The sequence below is a fragment of the Aythya marila genome (genome assembly GCF_965140915.1).
Source record: "Aythya marila genome assembly, chromosome: 14".
Taxonomy (NCBI): Eukaryota; Metazoa; Chordata; class Aves; order Anseriformes; family Anatidae; genus Aythya; species Aythya marila.
In genome coordinates, this window is record NC_139055.1 from 13,171,462 (window position 1) to 13,194,073 (window position 22,612).

The 22,612-nt window shown below is 42.9% G+C and overlaps 2 protein-coding genes across 4 annotated transcripts; one reads left to right on the forward strand and one right to left on the reverse strand.

Moving 5' to 3' along the window:
- Positions 1-246: 246 nt before the first annotated feature.
- On the reverse strand, positions 247-9,999 carry MFAP3 (microfibril associated protein 3). 2 transcript variants are annotated; one of them, XM_082771640.1, is made up of 3 exons: positions 9,942-9,999; positions 5,757-6,218; positions 247-4,361 (listed from the first exon to the last, which is right to left on the reverse strand). In XM_082771640.1, the coding sequence occupies exons 2-3, from the start codon at positions 6,034-6,036 to the stop codon at positions 3,616-3,618; spliced, it is 1,026 nt and encodes a 341-aa protein (XP_082627766.1). In that variant the 5' UTR covers positions 6,037-6,218; positions 9,942-9,999; the 3' UTR covers positions 247-3,615. The 2 variants fall into 2 exon arrangements, with proteins under 2 accessions (XP_082627766.1, XP_082627767.1); XM_082771641.1 differs by lacking the exon at positions 9,942-9,999 and adding an exon at positions 6,737-7,166.
- Positions 10,000-10,001: 2 nt separating this feature from the next.
- FAM114A2 (family with sequence similarity 114 member A2) lies at positions 10,002-20,194 on the forward strand. Of its 2 annotated transcripts, none has more exons than XM_082771636.1 (15): positions 10,002-10,112; positions 10,553-10,695; positions 10,808-11,013; positions 11,231-11,327; positions 11,802-11,897; positions 12,177-12,289; positions 13,224-13,358; positions 13,519-13,677; positions 14,279-14,402; positions 15,412-15,491; positions 16,157-16,285; positions 16,498-16,637; positions 17,373-17,445; positions 18,008-18,061; positions 18,788-20,194. In XM_082771636.1, exons 3-15 carry the CDS (start codon positions 10,810-10,812, stop codon positions 18,887-18,889), a joined length of 1,506 nt encoding a protein of 501 aa, XP_082627762.1. In that variant the 5' UTR covers positions 10,002-10,112; positions 10,553-10,695; positions 10,808-10,809; the 3' UTR covers positions 18,890-20,194. The 2 variants fall into 2 exon arrangements, with proteins under 2 accessions (XP_082627762.1, XP_082627763.1); XM_082771637.1 differs by having other exon boundaries at positions 10,015-10,090.
- The last annotated feature ends 2,418 nt before the right edge of the window (positions 20,195-22,612 follow it).

A 22,612-nucleotide genomic window follows, 5' to 3' on the forward strand; every position in this document is an offset into this window, starting at 1 on the left:
GTTTTTGCAGCTGGCAGCAATTTTTACGGATGCTGCTGGGGACTTTGAGACAGAGAACACATCAAACCCAAAGACATCATAGCAAGAACTGTCTGTCAGATGGCTGAATGTCCTGGCAACCTTTATCAGGGTTGCTAACAGCATTCTGCAGAGCTGAACACAGCTGCTATTTAACCTCAGACAGACTGTTGCTCACCACCCCTTACTGATTAAAATAAATAAATAAATAAAACCCTAACAAAACAAGGTTTTTGTTTTTAATTTATTTTGCAAATCTACCAATTCATTTTATGAAAGTATGAAATCCTATGTGGTTACATTAAACAGTTACATTACAATCCATGTAATACAAATAACCACTACAAAGTTATTTTTAGGTACTCTTGGGTAACAAGTAGATTTTACGTTATTTAAAATAAAAAGAAGTTACAAAGAAGAGAGAAAATAGCCTTGCGATTGTCAAAGAATTTAGTTTAGACCAAGGAAACCACTGCAGAATCTCCTTGTGCTAGAAAAGGTTAGAGAGAAACACTGATGTTTATGGAATCTTTCAATGTTAATTTTCAATTAGTCACATCAACCAAATTTAAGTGCACACATCTAGTTAACATAACAAGAATAGTTCACAAGTTGTGTGGAAATCACTGTCGGGTTTCATTCTCTGAAAATCACATTTACTGTATAACAGCACCACCGTCCTCACTTTCAGATGCATAAAGATCCTGCGATATTGGTTGTAAAATACACCAGAGCTTCCAATCTGCTCTAATTGAGTTCGGTGGGAGTAGAATCAGTTCCTACATTTAATAAGTATCACTGATTTACTGAAATTCTTGCAAAACAGCCTCATTCCCAGGAATGAAATCAATTACAAAATATCGTAATAATTTAGGGCAATTCTTAGTTTTACCATTCCGGCAATTGACATGGCAACTGCATTTCTGAGGACCTGTATGCAAGATCATTCCTTCCTCTCCAGCAGAAACAAGGACACAAGAAGACAATGAGTATCTGTGCTTAGTAAGAACTCGGGGCTATGTAAATAAAGTATAAAAATCAAAGAACAGATTGAATTAATCTAGAAACTGCTCTCCTGACACCCATCTGACACACCTCTAGTGTCATTCTGCTGCCTGTAAGCTGCCACGTCTGATGAGACATCTGTCAATCACAATTGCATAACTGCTTCTTAGGAAGCAATTAACTGGAGCTTCGATTTTGTAGCTGCACCTCTACATTGCATATATAGTATGCGGGAAAATGTCAAAGATGCTACTGCCATGTGTAATGCAACAGCTTCACAGAAGCAAGGAGAGCTGTTTCAGGGAAAAAAAGGCAGGTGTGGATACAATCCCAAAGGCATGTGGCACAAAGGAGATTAAAACAGGTTTTCCTCTCTTGTGGCCACCATCTCTTTCAAATAGGACATCCAAAAATGGTGCAAACCCCCGAATCTACACTCATGCACGTGCAATAAACCTGCAGAGCTGGCTGTAGTACAGAAATGAAGCCAGCAGCACCTCAGCAGGGCTTCTAAGAGAACTACGCCTTTATCCACAAGAGTATCTTTTAACACTGATCACCAAAAACTTTTGAAGAAACCAGACAGGTCACACAAAACTACACAAACTTCTCACCTGGACATAAAGTGCCATCAAGCTATGGAAGCTAAGAAGTTACTGCTGAGGGCAGTGTCTGTCGTTAAGTGTCTACAGCAGGCTTTATTCCCCTGAAGCAGATAATGTTTGCTACAGACTTGGAAATGGCACCAGGTTGGTCAGAGCACTGCTATAACCAGGGCTAGCAATTTTAATTCTTCCTGAAAAACACAGCTCTTACCCAAAACACCAAAGCCAACTAGGCTGCATTTACGGGTGGCTGGCTGCAGAACTTTCCCCGGGAGGTATTTTAAAGTAGTAATAGATGCGTCAGTTTCCCATCCTCTGATATGATATGATAAATATAATCTGTTTAGATCCTTTTTTATGAGGATGCATTACAACAGGAGGCCCCATCCTGTTATTACCACTGTGCCTGCTTGTTTTCCATCTCTAGTCATGTAGTGTCAATTCCTGTTAAGAATCCTGAACAGCCTTCCAGAATCACTCGTTCAACTGACATTTCTGTAATAATAAGGAAAAGAAAAAAGAGTTGTGGGAAATTAAATGGTGCTCCTGTTGCCAAGTTGTTAAAATTATATGGCAATATGGTTCCAGTAGTTGTACGAAATTAATTTATGGAGTGCTTGCAAGCCTTACATCTACTAAATCTCAACAGGATATAAAATGCTATTTAAGTGATACAACTTATAAATGCTAAGGAGAAAAAAATCAGCACCAACGAGTGAAAGGAGAAACTTGATTCGTGTCTGCACACAACTTCCACAAGGCTGGGTCTCTACTGCTGAGGAAGCCGTGCGGGAGATCCTCGGTGCAGTATGTCTGTGCTGTGTAGGCAGGGATGTGAGCACTTGCACCTCACCCTTCTGCCACTCTTTCAACAGACAGGAGAGGGCACACTACAAAGTTACTCCGGTCCTGTAAGCAACGCTGGGCAAGCAGCTCAGCCAGCCCCTCTGCTGAGCCCTCTCTCTTCTGCTGCTTTCTGAAAGTACGAGCCAAAGCAAAGTGAGTGTCATTGCTTTTCCCCTCTTTTATTATAATGCTGCTCAGAAAGAACTGCCTGAGATACCCGATCTGTAGACAAATTCATGTTTAAGTTATGTCACTAGATGATTACTGTCATTCCTTTCTCACAACAATGTCAAATGCAATGCAAAACTTTGGATTTTCTATAGTGAATCAGCAGAGGCAGCAGACAGACGGTGCCAGCAGTACTGCTTACTGCTCTGCGAGACATAACCAGGGTAAGGCGCTTTGGCAGTCAGCACCAAGGTTAAGTGACAAGCTTTGTAACAACTCTCTTCCACACACTGGAGTACACACAAGTTTTCTGCAGATGCATGGAAAACTGAGATCCCCTGGTTGTTCTCTAAGCTGCTCTGAAACTACACCAATGCGTTTCATGCACCAGCCAATCCTGGTGCCATTCTTTTTCTAAGTACAGTACATTGTGATAGCAACATAGAAGCACACTACACAAAACAGATTTGTTCAAGCTCACCGTGGTTCTGATGGGCTACACGCACCAAAAGGCAATTCAAGAAGAGCACACAACTCATCAGGACAGTAAAATTGGCTAAAAGGGATTCTGGTTTCACTTTGTGAAGGAAATTAAGAGTTCACAAAGGAGAAGATCTTATTGCAAGTTGTTTTGCTCAGCCTGACCACTTCTAATACAGATCAGAAGTGTCGGAAACTACCAATGAGACAAGGACAAAGAATTCCTGTCTTGTAAATATTTTAAGTTTAGTAAGCTTGCTTCAAAAATAAAAGCCACAGGTATTTCAAATGGCCTTCTCTAACAGACTTGAAACTGTTAGATGAATACAGAGGAACACTGATGGAAAATACAGATTTCAGTAGTAGTTCTGGCACCTTGCAATTTGGAAAAAAATAACTCTGGTGCACATGGGATGAGGCAGCTTGTTTGCAGATCCCTTTCTCACAGTGTCCTAGAGTCACTCATGCTTCTTTCATGAGTGTGTCACTGCTCTCAGCAGGTGCCTTCCTCAGAAGGAGCAAACTGGCAGCTGTCATGAGAAACTGTGTCGATGCTCTGCACTTCTGACTGGGGGTGGATGGACACCTGAACGGCTATCTCTTGACCTTGCTCATTCATGGATCCATCATCCGAATCCCCAGCTGGCGAATCGCTGCGCTTGATCTCTGGGTTGATGGGGTATATCGCAGCTTGGGTACCACACGCTTGGGTTTGCTTTTCCTCCTCGCCCACTTCATCAGGGTCATCAACTCGCACAGCCTCAAAGATCTCTTCCATGAACGCCCTGCAGTTAAGGATCAGTGGTGGAAGGGGAATGCTCCTGGCAAGCTCTTCGATGTACCGAGCAAACTCCATGGTCTTAAACTGAGTGACTTTGGCCAACTCCAGCGTTTTGGCAGATGTAATGATAGGGATACGCTTGGCTATCTCGAAAGCCTTCTGAAGCTTCTCAGCTCCTTCCGTCCTGAAGAACTCATTAATGGCCTTCTCCGTTTTGCGGAGGTGGCTGCTCATCATGCACAGACGGGTTATGTTTAAAATGAGGGTGATAGCAAAGGCAACGAGGCACACAATCATGTAGTAGATACTCATGTCTCCCGAGGTGAAGATAACTCTCAGGGTGACTGTGTAGTACGAGGTCTCGTTACGATTAACAGCCGCACACGTGTATCGCCCCCGGTCAGCAAAGCTGACCTTTGTGATGTTAAGGGAATTATCAGCAATCTTCCACCGTCCACCTGGAGATTCAAAAGAAACAAGCTGAGCTAATGAAACTAAAATAATTAGGCAAGCTAGACACATGCTACTTGCTCCATAAACAGGAGACAGGGCTTTGAAGCAAGCAGTCCATTTCTAGCACTACACAAATTACACCAAGAATGGAAATTTCCTTTTCATGCTTGTGACAGAGAAAGCCCTAACTCAGGTACCAATCCTACTGCTTGACAGTAAATTATTCTGTGCACTCACTACTCTGGTTCTTCTGTTTTCTCTCATCTACACTTTCTTGAGCGCTTTTGCATTTCTAGTTCTTTCTGATGGGGAATCTAATTCTTAAGCTGAACTTGTCACCCACTGAAATGCAGTGTGTTGAAAGATTGTCTGCTATAAAGTCTAATTTTCTGTATATTCTCGGTCAAAAGTCAAGTGACCCAGGAAAAAGATCAGAATCTGTAAATGGCTCAGCTGGCAAAAGAACACAAGATTTTCTTGAGACGCAGCTTTCTGCTGAGCACGCAGTGCTGATATACAAAACTCATGTAAAAAGAAATCAATAAAAGAGGCTAGCTTTATACAGTATTTCCTACGGGTTTATAACCTGGAAGAAAAACTGTTTTCATAACTCATTTTTCTAATTAGTCTACTTTGAACCAATTTCCAGATGGCATTCTAACTGCACAGAGGTTACTGAATACTTAAAGCAGTAAGACGGCCTCTGAGAAGATCCTATCAATTAGCTCGATGACCTTCATTAATACTAATAGAGGACAACACATGGATCTCTAAAAGACATCTTTTTCTAAATGAAAAACAAGAGGGACAGAACTATAAAAGCCACGGCTACAAAAATACATTCTTCCTCTGTATGAAGGGGTTAAATATCATGTATTTCATCCTTGGCCATTACAAACCTTGTTGGTTTCCGCAGTCTCAGTGGTGCATAAACCAGAAAATAAATGCAGTAAGTTATCCCATGCTTTATAAAATCCTCTAACAAAATTAAAGCACTGTTTGCCAGCTCATAAAAGGTCACAACTGTGGAGAAGCGTGTTTAATTCATGCATTTGGGAAGATAAAGTATAAACCAGAGCAATAATAAATAAAAAGATCAGTTAGTATCTGGTAGGATGCAGACAGTTCTTTTGCACTGCATACTGTGATGTCTCGTGAACAAAACAATTCTGTAGGGCACCACTGCAGGATGGATGGGCTAGGACACACGAACCCAGGTATAATTCCTGCTCCACCACATGCAAAAGGACAAAGAACAATTTTGGGGGCTTGTTCTCCCCCTATTTCCAAACTGTAAAAATGGGAGGATAGGAAAACAAAACAACAATAAAATCTCAGATGTTTTCATGTACCATATAAAAGCAGAACGCCCAAGGTCATAAAATAGCAGAAAAGCTCACCTTCATCTTTCTGTTCAAGCAGGTGTCCTCTGGAGTTATACCACAGGATATATTCATATTGGCTGATGTTCAGTTTACATTCAATTAAAATACTGGTCCCCTCTTTGGCTATGATATCATGGTGTGCTGGGGAACTTAGTAAAGCTTGAGGCACCGGATGAAGCGATGTATTGAAAGACCCAAAGGCAGATGTTCCATTAGAAGCTACATTTTCCAGTGTAAATCCAATCGAAAGATCAACACTCACAGTCAAAATTAACAGGCAGCAGCTGAGCTTCATGGAAAGCTAGAGAAAAATCTTTTTTCATTTAATTTGGAGAAGTGAGGTCATAAGATATTAAACTGTCTGTACTGCTCTGAGATAGGAGAGGAGGCTCTTGATTTGTTTGGTGATAGAAAATGTGTTGGATCCAAATGCACGTTCAAGACCATCAATATTAGGAGAGGAAACTGGAAATCCAACTGAAAAAAAAAAAAAGTATTAAGTTTATTAATGATAGCAAGCTTACAGCGTATTTAAATTTCATTTCCAGTAAACATATTTCGATTAGCATAATATAAACTGCCAGCCAAGAGGTTCCAAATCACAGCTTTGCTCAGACCACAGTAATGAAACGAGGGTAAGAAGGCATTAACACAACCTTCGGTCCTCTAGATGTTCATCTTCCCATCCAAATAAATAATCTCAGGAACAATAATCATTAAGAGAAAGAAGGTTTTAAAAAAGAACAATTTGTACTGACTACTCAAAATGCACAACTATCTTTAGGGTCAGAAAGTGGATTCTGCATTTGTTAATGGGAAATAAAGGGCTTTCTTAATAGATACAGAAAAGCAAGAAAGAGGATATAATGTCTGCCTCCTTCCACACTGACATCAAAGTCCTTTTAAGCCCTGGTTTTTCAACACTGGTTTTCCATTTAGCATCTAGAAATAAAGCACTCACGCATCTGATTTTTAGCATTTATACATCTACTTACTTGATTTTAAGGCACAGTCGGTGTTAAATGTCTAAATATTATTTAATATGCTTATCGGTTCTTGCATTGAGAAAATTCTCTTGGCAGTCATCTACAAAGAGAAGAAGTCCCTTTCTGAATACCAGGACAGGATTGTCTAAACATACTTCCTTTTTTTTTTCTTTTTTTTTTTTTTGCAAACTCCCTTGCTTCTGCTTTCTTTTTTCTTGTTGTTGTTGCTGTTTTACAGCAAACTGCTATTGAAAATCTTCTGTTTTGTGCTGCTACATCTCAGCTGTCGTATCTTGCTTATTATCTCCACTACACCAAATTGTGTCCCGTGTCTCAAAGCAGCTTGAAAAAATGTTTTGTCTAGGGACAGAATTCACACTTCAAATTTACATGTGCACGAGATATTTGAAGACGCTGGGATACAGACTTTAACTTGGGGCTCTTTGCACACAAAGATTTTTCTTTTTTAAAAGCCAGAATAAAATCAACTTGCAACAAAATGAGATGATGCTGTTAAGAGAAAATCTGGTATAAATTTTCCTGGAAGCCTGATTCAAGAAAGTTTCTAATCCAATGTGCATTTCCTGAAATTATGATTCTATCTAAACTGCTCCAGAGCTCTAAAAAAAACATTAACAAAATATAGAAGCCACGAGTTAAATGTTATCTTAAAGAATATCTGACTTCACCGCACTGTCTGGGTGACTTCAGAGGTACCATCATTTTCTTCAACCAATACCAAATGCTAATAGAGTTGAATTTCATAAATACCACAATACAAAGGAATACATTTTCTTAATAAATAATGCAGACACTCCCTGTGTCCTTCCAGAATCGCTGGCTAACACTGCCTAAAGCAGAGAGAATTTGTATCGCTTATGAAAGAATAATTTACTATAAATAAGTACAGCTGATTTGTACTAACTGTCTGTCCAGTAGAGACTAATTAAGCGTATTCAGGAATGGGAACATTCGCTGCTAACACACTGCCCAGATCAGGAGTTTTTTCAGTTCAAGATAAATTGTCGAAGGTCAACCAAGACTCTGGATTTGACATCTGATGAGAAATGTGTACCTGACCCACTCCTGTTGCAGCTGTTGCCAAAATCTGCTTAACAAAGAAGGCAAGAAGACAGCTGTGTCCAGCTCTCCTTCAAGCTTGACTAACCAACTCACCCACCGAAGCCTGCAAGGGAAACTGGAAAACCTGCACTCTGCTTGTTTCTCTGTAAACAGAAATCTTTTCTTTTGTTTTTGGCCTGACTATTTTCCATCATGCATCTTGCCAGTTCATTTAAAATGGGATGAGCACAGAGAGCGCAGCTACACCTCTGTGCTGATGAAGCTACTTTTCCACACTCAACAGTAAAAAAACAAAAAAAACAAAACAAAATAACCAAGCAAAAAAAACTACCACAGCTTCTTTCGTTCCTGTTTTCGACCTTTCCTCCAGTGACACTTTGGGGAAATGATTTCTGCTGCCAAAGGCTGCTAACAACAGACTTGCTCATTTGGGTAACCTCGTGCAGATTTCTTTACTGTATGGCGAGGACTTGGAGCGCCACGGACCGCTGACACCTGAGCTGATTTCACAAGATTCGATGCCGCTCCAACTGATCACAGCTCTGAAGTGAAGACAAACCCTGGTCTTTGTTACTGAATCGAACACATGGAACAACTTCCAACCTTCCAAAACAATAATCTCCCAACTAATAATGCTTCAGATTTATTAGAAGATAATTCCAGCACCTCCTCGACTTTGCCTGTGTCATTTTCATCACTTTAAATTATTAAATTTAAATTACTAGATTTCCAAGGGTCTGTGACTTTCCTTCTAAAACAGCATTAGAAACCTCAATTATTTAACACAAGAAATACTGAACAACATTTTTCCTCATAAGAATAAGATAATTATCTTCAGTAATTGCATATGCTCTCTGGTATAGCTCTGCTGAGCTTGCATAATGCATAAAACATTGGTGAAGGGCCACTGAATTTTACTGTTCAACTCTTAAAAAAGGTCTGATTTGTTATAAATTGTTTGTCACGTTCCGCTTTTGGAAAAGCCATTCCTGTTAAGCAGACAACAATGTCTTACTGCTGGGAACAATGATTTGCAAAAGCCGTGTTCTTCGACCACCACACTTATGCAAAACAGCTGCTGGAGCTGATAAAGGATCCAGAAAGGATAAAGCGCGAGCGGTGCCAACCGTACAGTTCTTCAGGAAGGTACTGGAGCCAAGCAAGACGAAATGTGCAGAACAGAAACTGGCGAGCTTACAGCCAGACCCCAGGTTGAGCTCAATGCATTTAACCTTTAGGAAACCGAGCTGTAACAACACATTGCAGCGAAAGGATGAAAACCCACGGTGTGTGTGCTTACGTGAGCCATCGCTGGCTCTTTGCCTGAAAAAACGTGTGTGTTTAATGCAGAGCACTCTAACTGGTCCCACCGAGGTCAGCGGGAGTACTGAGAATGCTTAAAACTGCTCAGTTTTATAAAGCGCTGCAAAACTGGGGCCCGAGAGGTTCTTTGGCTTTACGGTCAGGACTCATAGCATGGTCAATAACCCCAAAACGTGAGTTTGGGAGATGTTGGGGCGATACGGGTGTGATGCTGGGGAGAGCCACAGACACTGCTGCCAGAATGGGCAAGCCTGCAGGGAGAGCTCGCCCTCGGCCTGCAGCGGCTCTGGTGAAAAACCAAAAACCCCCAAACCAGCCCAAAGAGCTGCAAAACCCCAAACCAGCCCCAAAAACAGCGGGAGGTGTGAGCCTGGGGGAAAGGGCCCAGGAGGGCCCAGGGCCTGCGCTGTGGGGAGGTCACGCTGCAGGCAGCAACAACCCGCACTCCTCTCAGTACTGAAACCTGCTAAAATTTGATAAAAATCCTAAAAATTGGATAAAAATCGTTAAAAAAAAATACTAAAACCCGCCCAATTCCCACCGCGGGGACAGGACAACCGAGCGGCCCCGGCCCCAGGCGCTGGGACAGAACCGGGCCGTGGGGCAGCCCGATAGCCTTAGGAGCGTGACGTCACGGGGGCGTGACGTCACCGGGCCCTGACGTCACCGGCCGTGACGTCACGCCCGAATAACCCCCCTGTTACCCCCCCCACACACACCCCCTAATAAACCACCGAGCAGCCGCCCGGCTCCCACAGGCGCTGTGAGGAGCTCGGGGGGCCCCGGTTCCAGCCCCATCCCCGCGTACCTCCGGTACCGGCAGCCTCACACCGACCCCGACACCTCCGGCCCCGCCGCCGCCACCCGGCCGCCTTTCCCCCCCCCAGCTCGCTCTTCCGGGCCCCGCTCCGCTTCCGGGTTGAGGCGGCCGGGGCCGCTCTGCGCCGCGTCTCGATGGTGCGGTCCGCCGGGCCCCGCGGTGAGGGTTTTGGGGGGGGATCGGGGGTTTTAGGGAGCCCCGGGGTGCTCTGAGCGGCCTCGGCTGTTGGGTGGGAGCACGGGGGGACGTTGGGAGGCCGGCAGCTTGGGACCGGCCTCCTGCACGGCCCTGGGAGGGCCCTGGGAGTGGGGTCGGGGGGGTGCTGGGGGTGCTGGGGCTCCTCAGGCTCCTGGGGCGCCTCCCGGGGTCTTCTCGTGGCCTGGGTGCCTCAAACCCCCCGCAGAACCTCAACCCGAAATACCGAACCAAACGCCCCTCAGCCTGCCCCCCGCCCACTGTCATTGCGCTCCCCTTTGGGGTCCAGCACCCTCCAGAGCAGCCCCACACGATTTGGTTCCCCCCCACCCTCCCCTTTTGGTGAAGCAGGTCATGGATTTAATCATCTGAGGACCTTTCATCCCTCCCCGTTTGTTTTTCAGAGTTATCAGCCTGTCTCTTTCGTCTGGTGGTGAGGTAAAGCCACGTGTTCCCGTGGGACTTTAAACTTCCAGGTGTGACGTTTCGTGCAGCCAGACGTAAGGCGGTGTGCAGGCTCGCTTAAAAACGTAATTTGTTAATGCAGGTATGTGTGGCAACAAGAAGGGATCCAAATCGTGTTTAATTATTTAAAGCTAATGTCAACGTGTACATGGGAGCGATTGTTTTATCTGCTGTGCTTTCTGTGATTGTCACAGTCATGTCTGAAAAAGACAACGGTGAAAATCTGGAAGAGGAAACTTCTTATGAAGATGAAAATGAACAAAAGCCAGAAGAACGTGGCCATGTTGAGAGCAGCAAAGAAAAAGAGCAAGAGCCTGTGCCTATGACTCGGAAAAGACCTGAACCCAAACCCCCAAGTCAGTCTGCTGCCACAGAAAAGTCCACTGCTGACACCCCCAAGGTATGTTTCTGTGCTAGGTCTGAATGACATGACTTCGTGTTTCACGCCTTTATGCTCAGAAGAATTCTGACTGTAAGCCTCGTTCCTTTTCTAAAAATTGACATCGCTGTTTATTTGAAAAGAAAAAGCGTCACAAAAGTTACACATCACAGGCTGATTGTGTTCTTCTTGACACCATCATATCTGCATCACTGTCTTCTGCTTTTCTTCATTAAAGGTCTCGGATTCTCCTGCAGCTCAGACAGGATGGGGGTACTGGGGAAGCTGGGGGAAATCTCTTCTGTCAACTGCATCTGCCACAGTAGCTACTGTCGGTAAGTCTCTTTCTGGTATTTGATAGATGTTGTAACCATATGTCATGTTACAAGCTAGTGCTTTTGGGCTTGTTTCTAGAGAATGGGGTTTCTGTTATAGAAGCAAGTATTGGAAAATGTCAAGAGAACTGTACAAGTAAAGGGAAAACCTGTACCAAAAGGTACAATAACATTAAAGAGATGTGCACAAAAAAAACTACTTCCAAGTTTTTGAGGCCTTTGCGTAATTTTCAGTTGATGTTTTAAAGCTTTGCCAATTGAGATGAAATTTTTGCTAACCTGAGATGAAACCTGAGTTCATTAAACTGGCAGGCAAGCAAGATGGAGAGTAGTAGGTGTCAGCACGGGTTAAACTGTTCTGAACAGGAGGAAGCCAGAACAGTAGAGAAACAATATGCAACCCTGATCCTGTTTCTGCTCTAATGAGGAATAAAACTTACCTCATGGTTAAAGTAACACTGCTGTCTTCTCTAGGTCAAGGTATTTCAAATGTCATAGAAAAAGCAGAAACAACCCTTGGGATCCCCAGTCCTAGTGAAATTTCTTCGGAGACCAGAGATGCTACAAGAGGTCAGTTTTTATTGCATAAGAATAACACTGAAACATATCTTATGATATAATCAGCCCTAAAATATCATAACATTACTCTGCATCTCTCATATTGATGTAGATAACTAAGTGCTAAAATAACAGGTTATTGCTTACTGCTCTGAAAAGTAGGTGGGAGAATAATAGCAATTCTAGGCCTGATCCTGACTGACACTTCATATTTGTTAATTTTCTTCACTCAGCAGGTGACAGGATCTTTTTGGGAGAGTGAGGAAATTAATTTTCTGCCTTCTATTGCAGGAGGTGAGAATTCTGATGATAACAGTGCAGATGAGGTTGCTGATGGCAGTTCCTTTCCTATTGCTGGAGCTCTTGGTGTTTTATCAACCATCTCTACTGCTGTCCAAAGCACAGTGAGTGAGTTGGGAAGGCAGAAAAAATGTGCTTGAGAGCATTGTCTGAACTATCTTATCGGGAAACTTTTAATTTTGGCTTTTGTGGCATAAATGGTGAGAGACTATCTCAGCCTTCAGACAGTCTTTATCTCATGCCATGCTTCTAACTGGCACTTGATGTGTCAGTTGTCTTGGATTTTGTTAGTTTTATATAAAATGCTGATGCATAACAGAGATGCCCAACATTGGACTATGTGGTGTGTGCATTGCCATGCATGTCACCTCTACACTCTGCTACCATGCTCTCTTCCTTTAGAGTATGTGGCCAAATGGAAGGTCAGACTAATTTCTGGAATACTTTCACTGATTTTCACAGAACTGTCTAGAGATGAAATCCATTCTCATGTTCAAAAACGTCTGTGAAACTGGCCTCAATTGCTTGGAAATCAGCTTGCTCCTGTGACCATGAGAAATACACTTCAAAGAACCCATTACCCTTAGAAACTGTGCTTTTGTGATCTGCTGTCTTGTCAATTTGCCCATGAATCTGAAAGAGCTGCAGATGGAAAGCTTGCTTCTGCTTTTAGGGCTTGAACAAGAATTTAGCAACCAACACAGCCCACAGGTCTAGTGTTTTCTGATTGGAGCAATTAGAAACTAAATACTTAAATGTGCTGAGAACCAGCTCCTTCACAAAATAAAAATGTTTCCCATCAGATTGCTGCAGCTGTCTGAGTGCTATATTAAACTGTTGGATGATAGTGTATTGTGGCTCTTTCCATGCCTTTCTGCTGTGATTTTGGTGATTAGTTTTGAATTCTAGAGTGATAAGGACCAGTTTGGCTTGTATGTGAGTGCCTGGCATAACACAGCCAGTATAAAGCCCTCAGTATAAGCCTATTCAGTCTTCTGTGACTCTTATGCACTGACTATATCCAAATCTGCTTCCTAGGGGAAAAGCGTGATTAGTGGAGGTCTAGATGCCTTGGAATTCATTGGGAAAAAGACAATGGATGTGATAGCTGAGGGAGACCCTGGATTCAAAAAGACAAAGGGCCTAATGAATAGAAACTCTACGTTGTCTCAGGTATGGCTGTTTCATGTCAACTCCTTGTTGATTCTTGTTCTTCCTTCTGTTGTGGTCCTGTCATTAAGCAGATATTTCTTACTGTTAAACCCATAAGCCTTCTCTTCCCCTATTCCATATGTTCTGGTGTTGATCTGAGTTCTTTGCTTTTCTTTTTCAGGTCTTACGAGAGGCAAAGGAGAAAGAAGAGCAGCAGACAGCTACTGAGGTTACCATGGCTACGGAGAAGAAAGCCCATTATGGATTACTGTTTGACGAGTTTCAGGGTCTTTCGCATCTGGAGGCCTTAGAGATGCTTTCCAGAGAGAGTGAATCAAAGGTAATGGCCTTGAGCAATTTTCCTTCTATTTTTGAGTTCAGCTGGGTGAGAAAAAAGATCGGAAATGTCTGTACACACATGCAAAATCCAGTAGTCAGAACTTGAAACTTGCTACAAAATGATTAATTGCACAATGTCACTTTGACCCCTGCATTATGATCTAGTGTGTACTTTGGGAGTATCTTGTCCTACCCTCAGCTCCTAGAATGATCCTCTTTACCTAACTAGCCTCACTTCCTGTATTTCTTCAACAGCTTATCACAAGTTACTCTTTCCTCACATCAGCTTGTTTGCTCTGTGGTCTGGAAGAGAGTACTGCAGGCAAAACTGAGATCGTCTTCTGTCTTGGAGCAGGGAGGGGGGTGGGTCAACGTATTTCAGAAGTCATTCAGTTTTTTATAAAGGAAATTATTTGAATAACTCCATAAGAATCCATTGGTACCTAACAGGTCTTTGCAGAATAGGTCTTTTCCCTGGTATTTTCCTAATATTGCTCTGTAATAATTTTACACACAATGTAAATGAGTGCTGTATCTTCCACCCTGTTTCTTTTCTTTGCTGGACTTATGATTCTCTCTTTGGCTGTGCTGCCCCTAATTAGGTGAAATTGGTTCTAAGTGCCCTCTCTGGTGAAGAGTTGGACACGCTAAAGGAGGAAATGGAGCAACTCAAAGAAGCATTTTCTTTAGCTGAATTCTTTGAAGAAGAAGAGGAAGAAAAGAAGGGTAAGAGCCTTGGGTTCTGGGAGGAGAAGCTGGTTTTAAATGAAATTCTCAGAGCAGAACCAGCCAGTCCTGAGAGCACTAGCGTTGGGCATGATGCCACAGTTAAGTTATTCTTTAGCTGGATGCTTAATCCTAAAACTGCCTGTGGCCAGGAGCATGACAGGTAGCAATGCTCTTCATCTTTGGAAAGCTTCTATGCATTAATTCTGTTGCAGAAACTGTTTGATTTCTTGCCAGAGCAGGATTAGATCTGCTTGGTTCCTGGGCATTTCCTACAACTGACCTTGAGCCAAGATGCAAATGCAAAGAGATGCTGGGTTTCCCTGTTCATAAGGGAAGGACTTTGAATAGAGTTGTCTAACCTGTGGGAGAGATTTTTTTTTTTTTTAATGAGAATTAGCAGCAAAGACCAGAAGACTTAGAGGCCTCTCCATACAGAGGAGCCATCTGATTCTTGAGGATTACACAGATTTAAATGTAAATGTCTTGCATTGCTTTTACTTTGATGGCTCATCAGGGAGGGCTTACACCTGTGCTTGCTAGCATTTAATGTTTAATGCATCTTTTATATTTCCATGACGGATCTCACAGCACCCTTCCCACTGTTAACATCTGCCCTGCCATGTATAATAGGGGAACCGTGGGCTTTAAGCAATATTTCATACTCTCCAAGGTGACGCACAAGTTAGTGCATTGTAAAATGCTGTGTTTATTTGATGGATTGTAGACTGTTTGCCTAAAATAAATAAATAAAAATAAATACAGTTACCTTAGCTAAAGAACCAGGATTGAGAAGGCAAAAGGTAATCTTTTGGTAGTGGTGGCTCTGCTTTTTCAGAACTTAACTTGTATTAAAAAGACCAGATGTGATGCGTCCTTTCCTGAATCAATGATTCAAGGAGAAATATAGGAAACAGTTGATAGACTTGTGCAGAACTAACTGTGCATTGAAGTCCTGCTTTTTTCACTGTATCTGTCCTTTCTGGGGATTCATTAGCCTTTTCTTTAGGAGATGAGGAGTTCACGAAGGAAGTAACAGAGCTGTTTTCAGAATTGCATATCTCCACAAAGCCGGACAAACTGATCACGGTGAGTTATTTCCCATTCTCTAAAAGCTGGAAAGAATTCTTTGAGAAACTGCTTCTCCATCCTGCTTTGCTGATGAAAATATGAAGGACATGAATACAGGCAGTGTTTTAGATCCTTTGACACTGGTAGTGAAAGAAATAGGCCTTTACCTTTGACTTTATGAAGCAAAACCATGCTCTGCAATGCCTCTGGCTCTGAAGCAGTAGGCACCAGTGTGTCTTTGTCCTGTCACTGGGCAGTAATATCTGGTGGCAAAGATAACTGAGCAGTAAGCCATCAGCCAACACAGTGAAATCAACCTACAGTCATGAATTGCAGCCTTCCTCTTGGTACAAAGCAACTGTTTTTACTATGTTCAGAAGCTGGTATGAGGAAGAATCCTTCCTTTCCTTCCTTTCACTACCCTTCAGATCCACCAAGTGGCAGCAGCATTCTGCAGACATGTTTTTAAAACTGTTAGTCATGGCCCTGGTGTAGAGAAATGACTGCCTTCAACTAGGTGAGTGCAGCCAACTCTCTACAGGTCCTGGAGGCACTAGGATAATTTGTCCTTACTCTCTTCATGTAGCTGTTTGCTTCCCCTAGAGATCCAGCATTCTGTGTTTTGTTGTGGGGAAGGGGGATTCATTCTGCTCCATAAATAACTATGGCTCATCTTCATACAGGTGAGGACATCTGCTCATGAATGGATAGCGCAATTCAACAGTAGTCTTCCAAAAGAAGAAAAAGAGAGTGAAGACAACCAAGAAGTAGAAGCTGGAGATGGTGACCATGATGCTACAAAATCAGTAGAGGTAACTGAGCAATGGAGGAAGACAGTATCTGACCACAGAGCGTTTATCTGGCTGTCAAGTTACAGTTGTGATGACTGGAACTTACGGGTTTCTATTTCTGTGCAAATTCTGGGGTCCAAAAGGGCAGATATAACAAGTAAACCACACAACATTCTAAATAATAATAGCTGCTACTTTTTGTATGGTATTGGGGATCTTTTTAACTCTTGCAGGATATCCATGCATTTGCCATTAGAAGCCTGGCAGAACTGACAGCATACTCCATTGAAATGTTTCACAAAACTGCAGCTTTGTTCCTTCATGGTCAGAAAGAAGAGGTGACTGCCACAGACAGAGCCAAGTCGCTTTCACAGTAAGTTCATATCTTTGTAAGCATGTGGCATGCAATAACTTTCTTACTGATTAAACTGTCTGATGCTTCTTTGCAATTCCAAGGGATGTGGGGCTCTTGAATTCTTCATAGGTGATCACTGTTGTTACAGGTGGCTATCTCCCAGCATAATTCAGCTGGCTTTATCTAGTTCAAAGACATTTCTTGACAAGAAAGAAGAAACCCTACTTGAAAACTTATATAGCCAAGAAGAATATTTACTCCAAGCTTGTGCGAGTTAGTAAATACCCATTTAAAATATGACGAAACAGTTATATAAAAATGATTTTTGATTACCTCTTTGCTGGTCATTTAGTATACTAGTAATACCAGTAATGCGTAATAGGAAGGGCTTTTTCATTTTATCAGAATGTACTTGGCAAGTATATGAAATATGCAATACTTTCTAATTCAGAAAATGTTATTTGTCTGTGATAAAGCTAGTTAGTACAGTTCCTTTCTGAATGGCGAGGTCAATCTTCTGAATGTGGATTCAGATCTTCAGCTTTAATTGCCTATTTTCACCTTTCCATTCCTTAGTTTTTTTCATAGAACTTCTGGATCTTCATGAACTGTTTAGATGCTGTATATCAATTTTGGTTTAAATTAGCTTTATATACATGGAAACAAGGTATTTGTGTATTACAGGAATGCTAAAAGAAAGTTATTCTTCATAGATTGTATTTACTACATAGCTTTTCCACTTTTCTTGCACAGACTGACGATTGTGCTGTGTAAAGAACTGTCAACTTTCTCTAAAGAGTTCACTACATGCTTAACAGTTGCAGGGGTAAGTCTTGCATCATAGTTCTTTGGGATGAGATGTGATTATTTGATTGCAGCCTTGGGATCTTAGCCAGAAAGTGCTTCTTGTGCTTGCTCATTTATGCATGCAGTTTTTTGCCCTGTGAACTGATCTCTCGGACCCGTGTTTTCCAGTCTGTGGCAGCTGAACATAATCTGAGCTTTTGAATGCTTCCTGAGGCATTTAGCCTGGCACGGAACGATGATGGGGGTTGGTTCTGACAGTACTAATGAGACAGAAGAAAATAAGTTTGTAGATGCTACAAAAGACTCAAGTGTTACTGAAGATAATGTCTTTATCTCTAAATCTTCCATCAGTCCACAGTTCATATGGAGATACAATGTGTGTCTTCATGTAGGTCTTGCATTGTGCCTATGTGGGTTAATTTGTTGTTATCTGCACACTGCCGAGCAGTTCCTCTGCAGCTTGGGACTTGGCTTCCAAGGGAGCAGCAGTATTTTTAACCTTACTGAGGGTTTGGCTTTATCTTGCTTGAAGAAATGTGATCAAATTTTCAATCAGGATAATATATGTCTGATCTCTGCAGGTCAAAGAGAAAGCAGATGTGCTTAATCCCTTGATCACTGGAGTGTTTTTGGAGGTCAGTTATGTTAAAGTTAAAACTTTAAGCTAATACTTGGAAAATTAGCGTGCAAAGTTCTCTAGCCCATGGTCTAAGATTTGTTTTACCTCTCTAATAACTTAGAAATGTTAATAAATGCCCATAGATCTTCACAAGACATGAATGTTAGTGAACAGTGAGCCTTATATGGTCTCAGCTGACAGTTATGTTGGGTCAGAAGACACATACTAGATGTTCATCAGTCTGATTTCTAGCATTTTAGTGGGAATTTAAAGGCCTGAAGTCAAACCTCAGACAAGCTCATAAATTAGCGTGCAAGAGTCCCAGCACTTCCCGGCTGTTCAGTTGGTTCTCAGTGCTTGTAAACTCCTGAGGTGTGGCAGGAAACGGGTGTTTCTGTTGCTGTGGCAGGAAGGAAGAACACACCATAATGTTTACTTTGCTTTGAAATAAATGCTTCTCATCTATTATACAAAGTAGTATCCTACATTTGGATTGCACCTGATCTTGTATGGCAGCTTTTAAGGCAGGTGCTTTTTTGCTGAGTAGCATAAAGCCCCTCAAAAGTAATACTGAATTGATTTCTGGAATGAAGCCTTAAAGCCCCAACAAGCAATAGGTTTCTGTTTCTTACGTGTACGTATGTTAATCAATGCTGTTTGAAATGAATTTATGGTTAGTAAAACTGACTGGTAGTATAATTATTCATGCATTTTTTTTTTCTTTTTAAAATTATTTTCACAGGCTTCAAACAGTGCTTCATATATCCAAGATGCCTTCCAGCTCTTGCTGCCTGTACTGCAGATCTCTCTTGTTGAGGCTAGAACGGAACTATCACAGCAATAAAAATCCTTCTAATTAAGAACTTTCGACCTTCCCACTTCGTATTTTCCATGCTGGAGAATGATGTAATGGCTGATATTAAAGGGAAAAAGATTAACTGATCACTGCTACTGCAAGAACAGTGATTAAGTGCAGTCTGGCAATGACAGCTCTTACAGCTCGTTGAGAAATGTGATTAGCGTAGTCCAGGCTGGTGGACAACGTGACAGACTTTACAATGCAGACTGCTTCCCTGTTTTCATAGACTGTATCTTTTCACTGAAATCCCTGTGCTGTATGTGTTAACAAGCTCTTTGGAGAAGCTCTCTGGACTGTGGAGACAATGCTGGAGAAAAGAGCAGCAGCTGGCTAGTTAAAGAGTTAGCTAAAGTCATGGTGTGATTTTTAAGTCAGACATAATTAGGCTCCTGAAAGCTCTGCGTTGAAGTGAACTTTGGATTGGAGATGCAAGAAAAGGCTAATGTTTATGATTATCACCCTTGCAATTTCCAGGCTGGAAAGAATAGAACGGAGAGGATGCCTTATGGAGCTGTTGTTGCTGAAGAGAAGCCCCAGCTTCCTAAAGGTGTCTGCTAATGACTCAGGGATGTGGGACTGGGACTCTCACTAGGGTGCTGTTACTCATCCTCTTGCAGAATGCTTGCTTCAGCATGAGCTGGAAAAATGCTGATCTGGCCCTAAGAAATGTGGGTACTTTGCTTTATAGCAATAAATGAGAACTGGCTAAAAAGGATTGATTCTTCTTTGGGCAATCCAATGGAAGAATGGAGTGGGAGGATTCTCTCTTTTTTTTTTTTTTTTTAATGCAATTTGACATGTCAGCCACAGACTGTTCAGATTCAGATACCACTCTTTTCCATTTCTTTGCAAAAACACTATAATGTAATTCTCCTTTTTTGAAGATATATGAAAGCAGGGGGAGAAGAAGCAATTTGGTTCTGTTAGCAGGAGTCCTAATTTGTCTCAGAAGCTGCTTCACATAATCTATCTTGTTTTTGTGTGCTGTGAAAGTTCCCTATTCTGTTCCTTTTTACAATTCCTATCTTTTGAGCTTTACCATTCTGAGGGAGCAGCCTCTGATGGAATCACAAGAGCAGAAACACAGATTAAATGCAGCTTAAGTCCAGAACAGCAAACCAGAGGTGACTGAGTGTTGGTTTTAGTGGGTCTTGCAAATTTCTGCAGTACTGAAGGCTTAGCATTCCTCTGCTCTGTTGTGCAGTAGAAATGTCCTTAATATTAGAGCACTTTTTGGCTAATGCTTCTCCAATTTTATACATATATGGAAAAACCCTTGCCTTAGTCCTTGTTAGACTGATAAGGTCTCTAAGTGTAAAGTATTTATTTTAATTTTTAAAGAAAACTGGACTTGAAAGGAGTGGGAAAAAATCTCACTAAATAAACTATATACTTTTTCTTTACACTGATAACATTTAAAAAAGATTTGTTTTGACAACTGTTTCAGATAAGAGCTATCAAGGTAGTGTGGGGCACGAACCAAGCAGGAGGAAAGAACTGTGTGTGCTTTCTACACACCCCTGACCAGTTTCTGAGGCAGGGCGTGGTGCTGCTGTGGGGCAGAGACAACTGGGGTCTCTCTCATGGCAGGGTTACCTTTCATAGAAAAGAGTTCTAAACCCTGGCTGGGGAGTGAGAGCTCCCACAGCTGAGCTCTGAATTCCTGCATCAGTGCAAAATCTCAGCTTGGCTCCTGCCACAAAGCCACATTTTACAGAAATGTCAGAAGAGAAAGAATAATGATAACAGGGTTTTCTGAAGCAGCAGCTGCTTTTTTTTTCCCCAGATAAATTGTCAACCCAAGTTGACCTGCAGTGCTTAAGTGTAGAGTAGTTTAATAATTAAAGGAAAGGAGCTGATTTTTTTTTTTTTAATGCAGATGGTAACTCTTTCAGTCATATGCTCACCTGGATTTTGTTATAGCAGCCAATAACGAAGCGTGAACCAGCTTCGCTTGGGTGCCAGTGCAGAGACTGCAGTAGCCTGCCAGCGAGAACAGTCATACAGTTGTCGAAATCTTCCTACCCAAAGGATTCATCAGAACTCAGCATCCAACTGTCTGGAGGTCTTATTGCTTGGCCTCGCCTTGCTCATGAACCTAATGAGAGCTGGCAGTAATTTGAGCACTTCTGGTTGTGTTTGGGGAGGTGAGAGGTGGCTGAGAATAGATAAGAGTTAGCTAAGATGCTGGCAGTGACTGGGAGGAGAAAAAAGCCACAATTATTTTCTTTCCTTAGGAGAGAGAGCCCGTTACTTGCAGCTGTAAAAGCTGCTTCCTGGCAGCTGCCGTGGAAAGCTTTAAAACATGAAAAAGGCTCGGTCCTCCCGGTGGGCTGAGGGATGTGCTCCCAGCCCTTGCCCAGCCAGCTTCCCCAGGACTCATTTTTTTCATTAGGAAAACACACACGTTCAGCAGCAGCAAAACCTCTGACACAGGCACGATGAGCAGTTGTCCTGCTCCTGTGGAAGAAGCAAGAGCTACGCTGCCAGGAGTGCTGGTGGCTGTGAGCAAGGGGACAGCTATCCCAGGTCACCTGCAGCACGAATAAAATGCTCTGACTCAGAGGCAGGAAGGGGAGAGCTCAGGGCAGGAGGAGGAGGAGGAAAGCCTTGGCATTTCTTTCCCAGGTGTGCACACCAGATCATAAATAAGCAGCTGTCGACAGCGATGTGATTTAAACAGAAAGATTGGTCTTCTGTAGCCAAGGGCTCCTTGGCACAGATAAAAGATCTAGCGTAGGAGGGCGTAAATGCCCAGTACTGTGCTAATTAACATTTTCTGGGGGTGTTGCTAGGCCCTCACAGCTCTACACTTTGACAGCAGCTCGGCTGCAGCCCTGTGCTGGTGTTTTGGGTGCTGGCTGCAAAGTTCCCTTCTGTTCTTTGAGGGCAGCTTTGTGCCTGCTGCTGGGTGAGAGCTGAGCTCGTATGTGGGCCGGGGCCTGGACATGGAAGCAACTGCCCCCCTCCCGTGTCCTGGTGATGGTGGCAACCAGCACCGTGCTGTGAGGTGCTGCTGGCTGGGGAGGTCCCTAGAGCCAGTTCCCCGGGGTGATGCTTCGTGTCCCTGGGCTGCTCTGGCTGGAGGATGCTGAGTGCTTTTTGAGCGCCTGGCTGGGGCTGGCAAGGAGCAGCAGCTGCTGCATTGGGGTCAGCGTTTAAAAACAAGGTCAAGTGCAGTGCTTGGAGGGGGTGGATCCTCCTAAGGAGGTGGCAGGAGCTGTTGGGATGAACAGGATTGGATTCCAACCATTCCTGACACCAAAAATCCTCCCCAGTGCTGCTGGGGACCCAGTGCTGTGCTCTCTGTCCCCATCCTTGCTCCAGGTACCTAGATCTGGGCAGGATTACTGTGATTGCTCATTCCCAAACAGTTCCATGAATGATTTGTGCATCAACTGCAGCATCTCTGCTAGCAAACGCAACTGCTACTGCTTCTGAAACTTGCTGCAGTGAGGACTCTGCCACCAGCCTTCCTAAACTCCTCCACTCAGGAGGAGTCCTCAAAGGTTTTATCCACCCTTTCCCTCAAAAAACCCTCCTTTAGGACAGCTAGGTCCTGATCTAACCTAGCTGTATTTGGGGCAGAGCTGTGCAGGTTTTGGGGTGGATGACCTGTGTGCCTGCCCCTCTGCGGTACCGGGGTCAGTCTCGCTCAGAGTTGGGGACACCACGTGCGCAGCAATTTCAGCTGTAAAATTACTGCGG

Coding starts and splice junctions, on each gene's coding strand:
- MFAP3 (XM_082771640.1), bottom strand. CDS start 6,036: ATGAAGCTCAGCTGCTGCCTGTTAATTTTGACTGTGAGTGTTGATCTT. Junction 4,362..5,756: donor GCTTGAACAGAAAGATGAAG/GTGAGCTTTTCT, acceptor TTGAATCTCCAG/GTGGACGGTGGAAGATTGCT.
- FAM114A2 (XM_082771636.1), top strand. CDS start 10,810: ATGTCTGAAAAAGACAACGGTGAAAATCTGGAAGAGGAAACTTCTTAT. Junction 13,359..13,518: donor GAAACTCTACGTTGTCTCAG/GTATGGCTGTTT, acceptor TTTCTTTTTCAG/GTCTTACGAGAGGCAAAGGA. Junction 16,638..17,372: donor AGAGCCAAGTCGCTTTCACA/GTAAGTTCATAT, acceptor TTTCTTGCACAG/ACTGACGATTGTGCTGTGTA.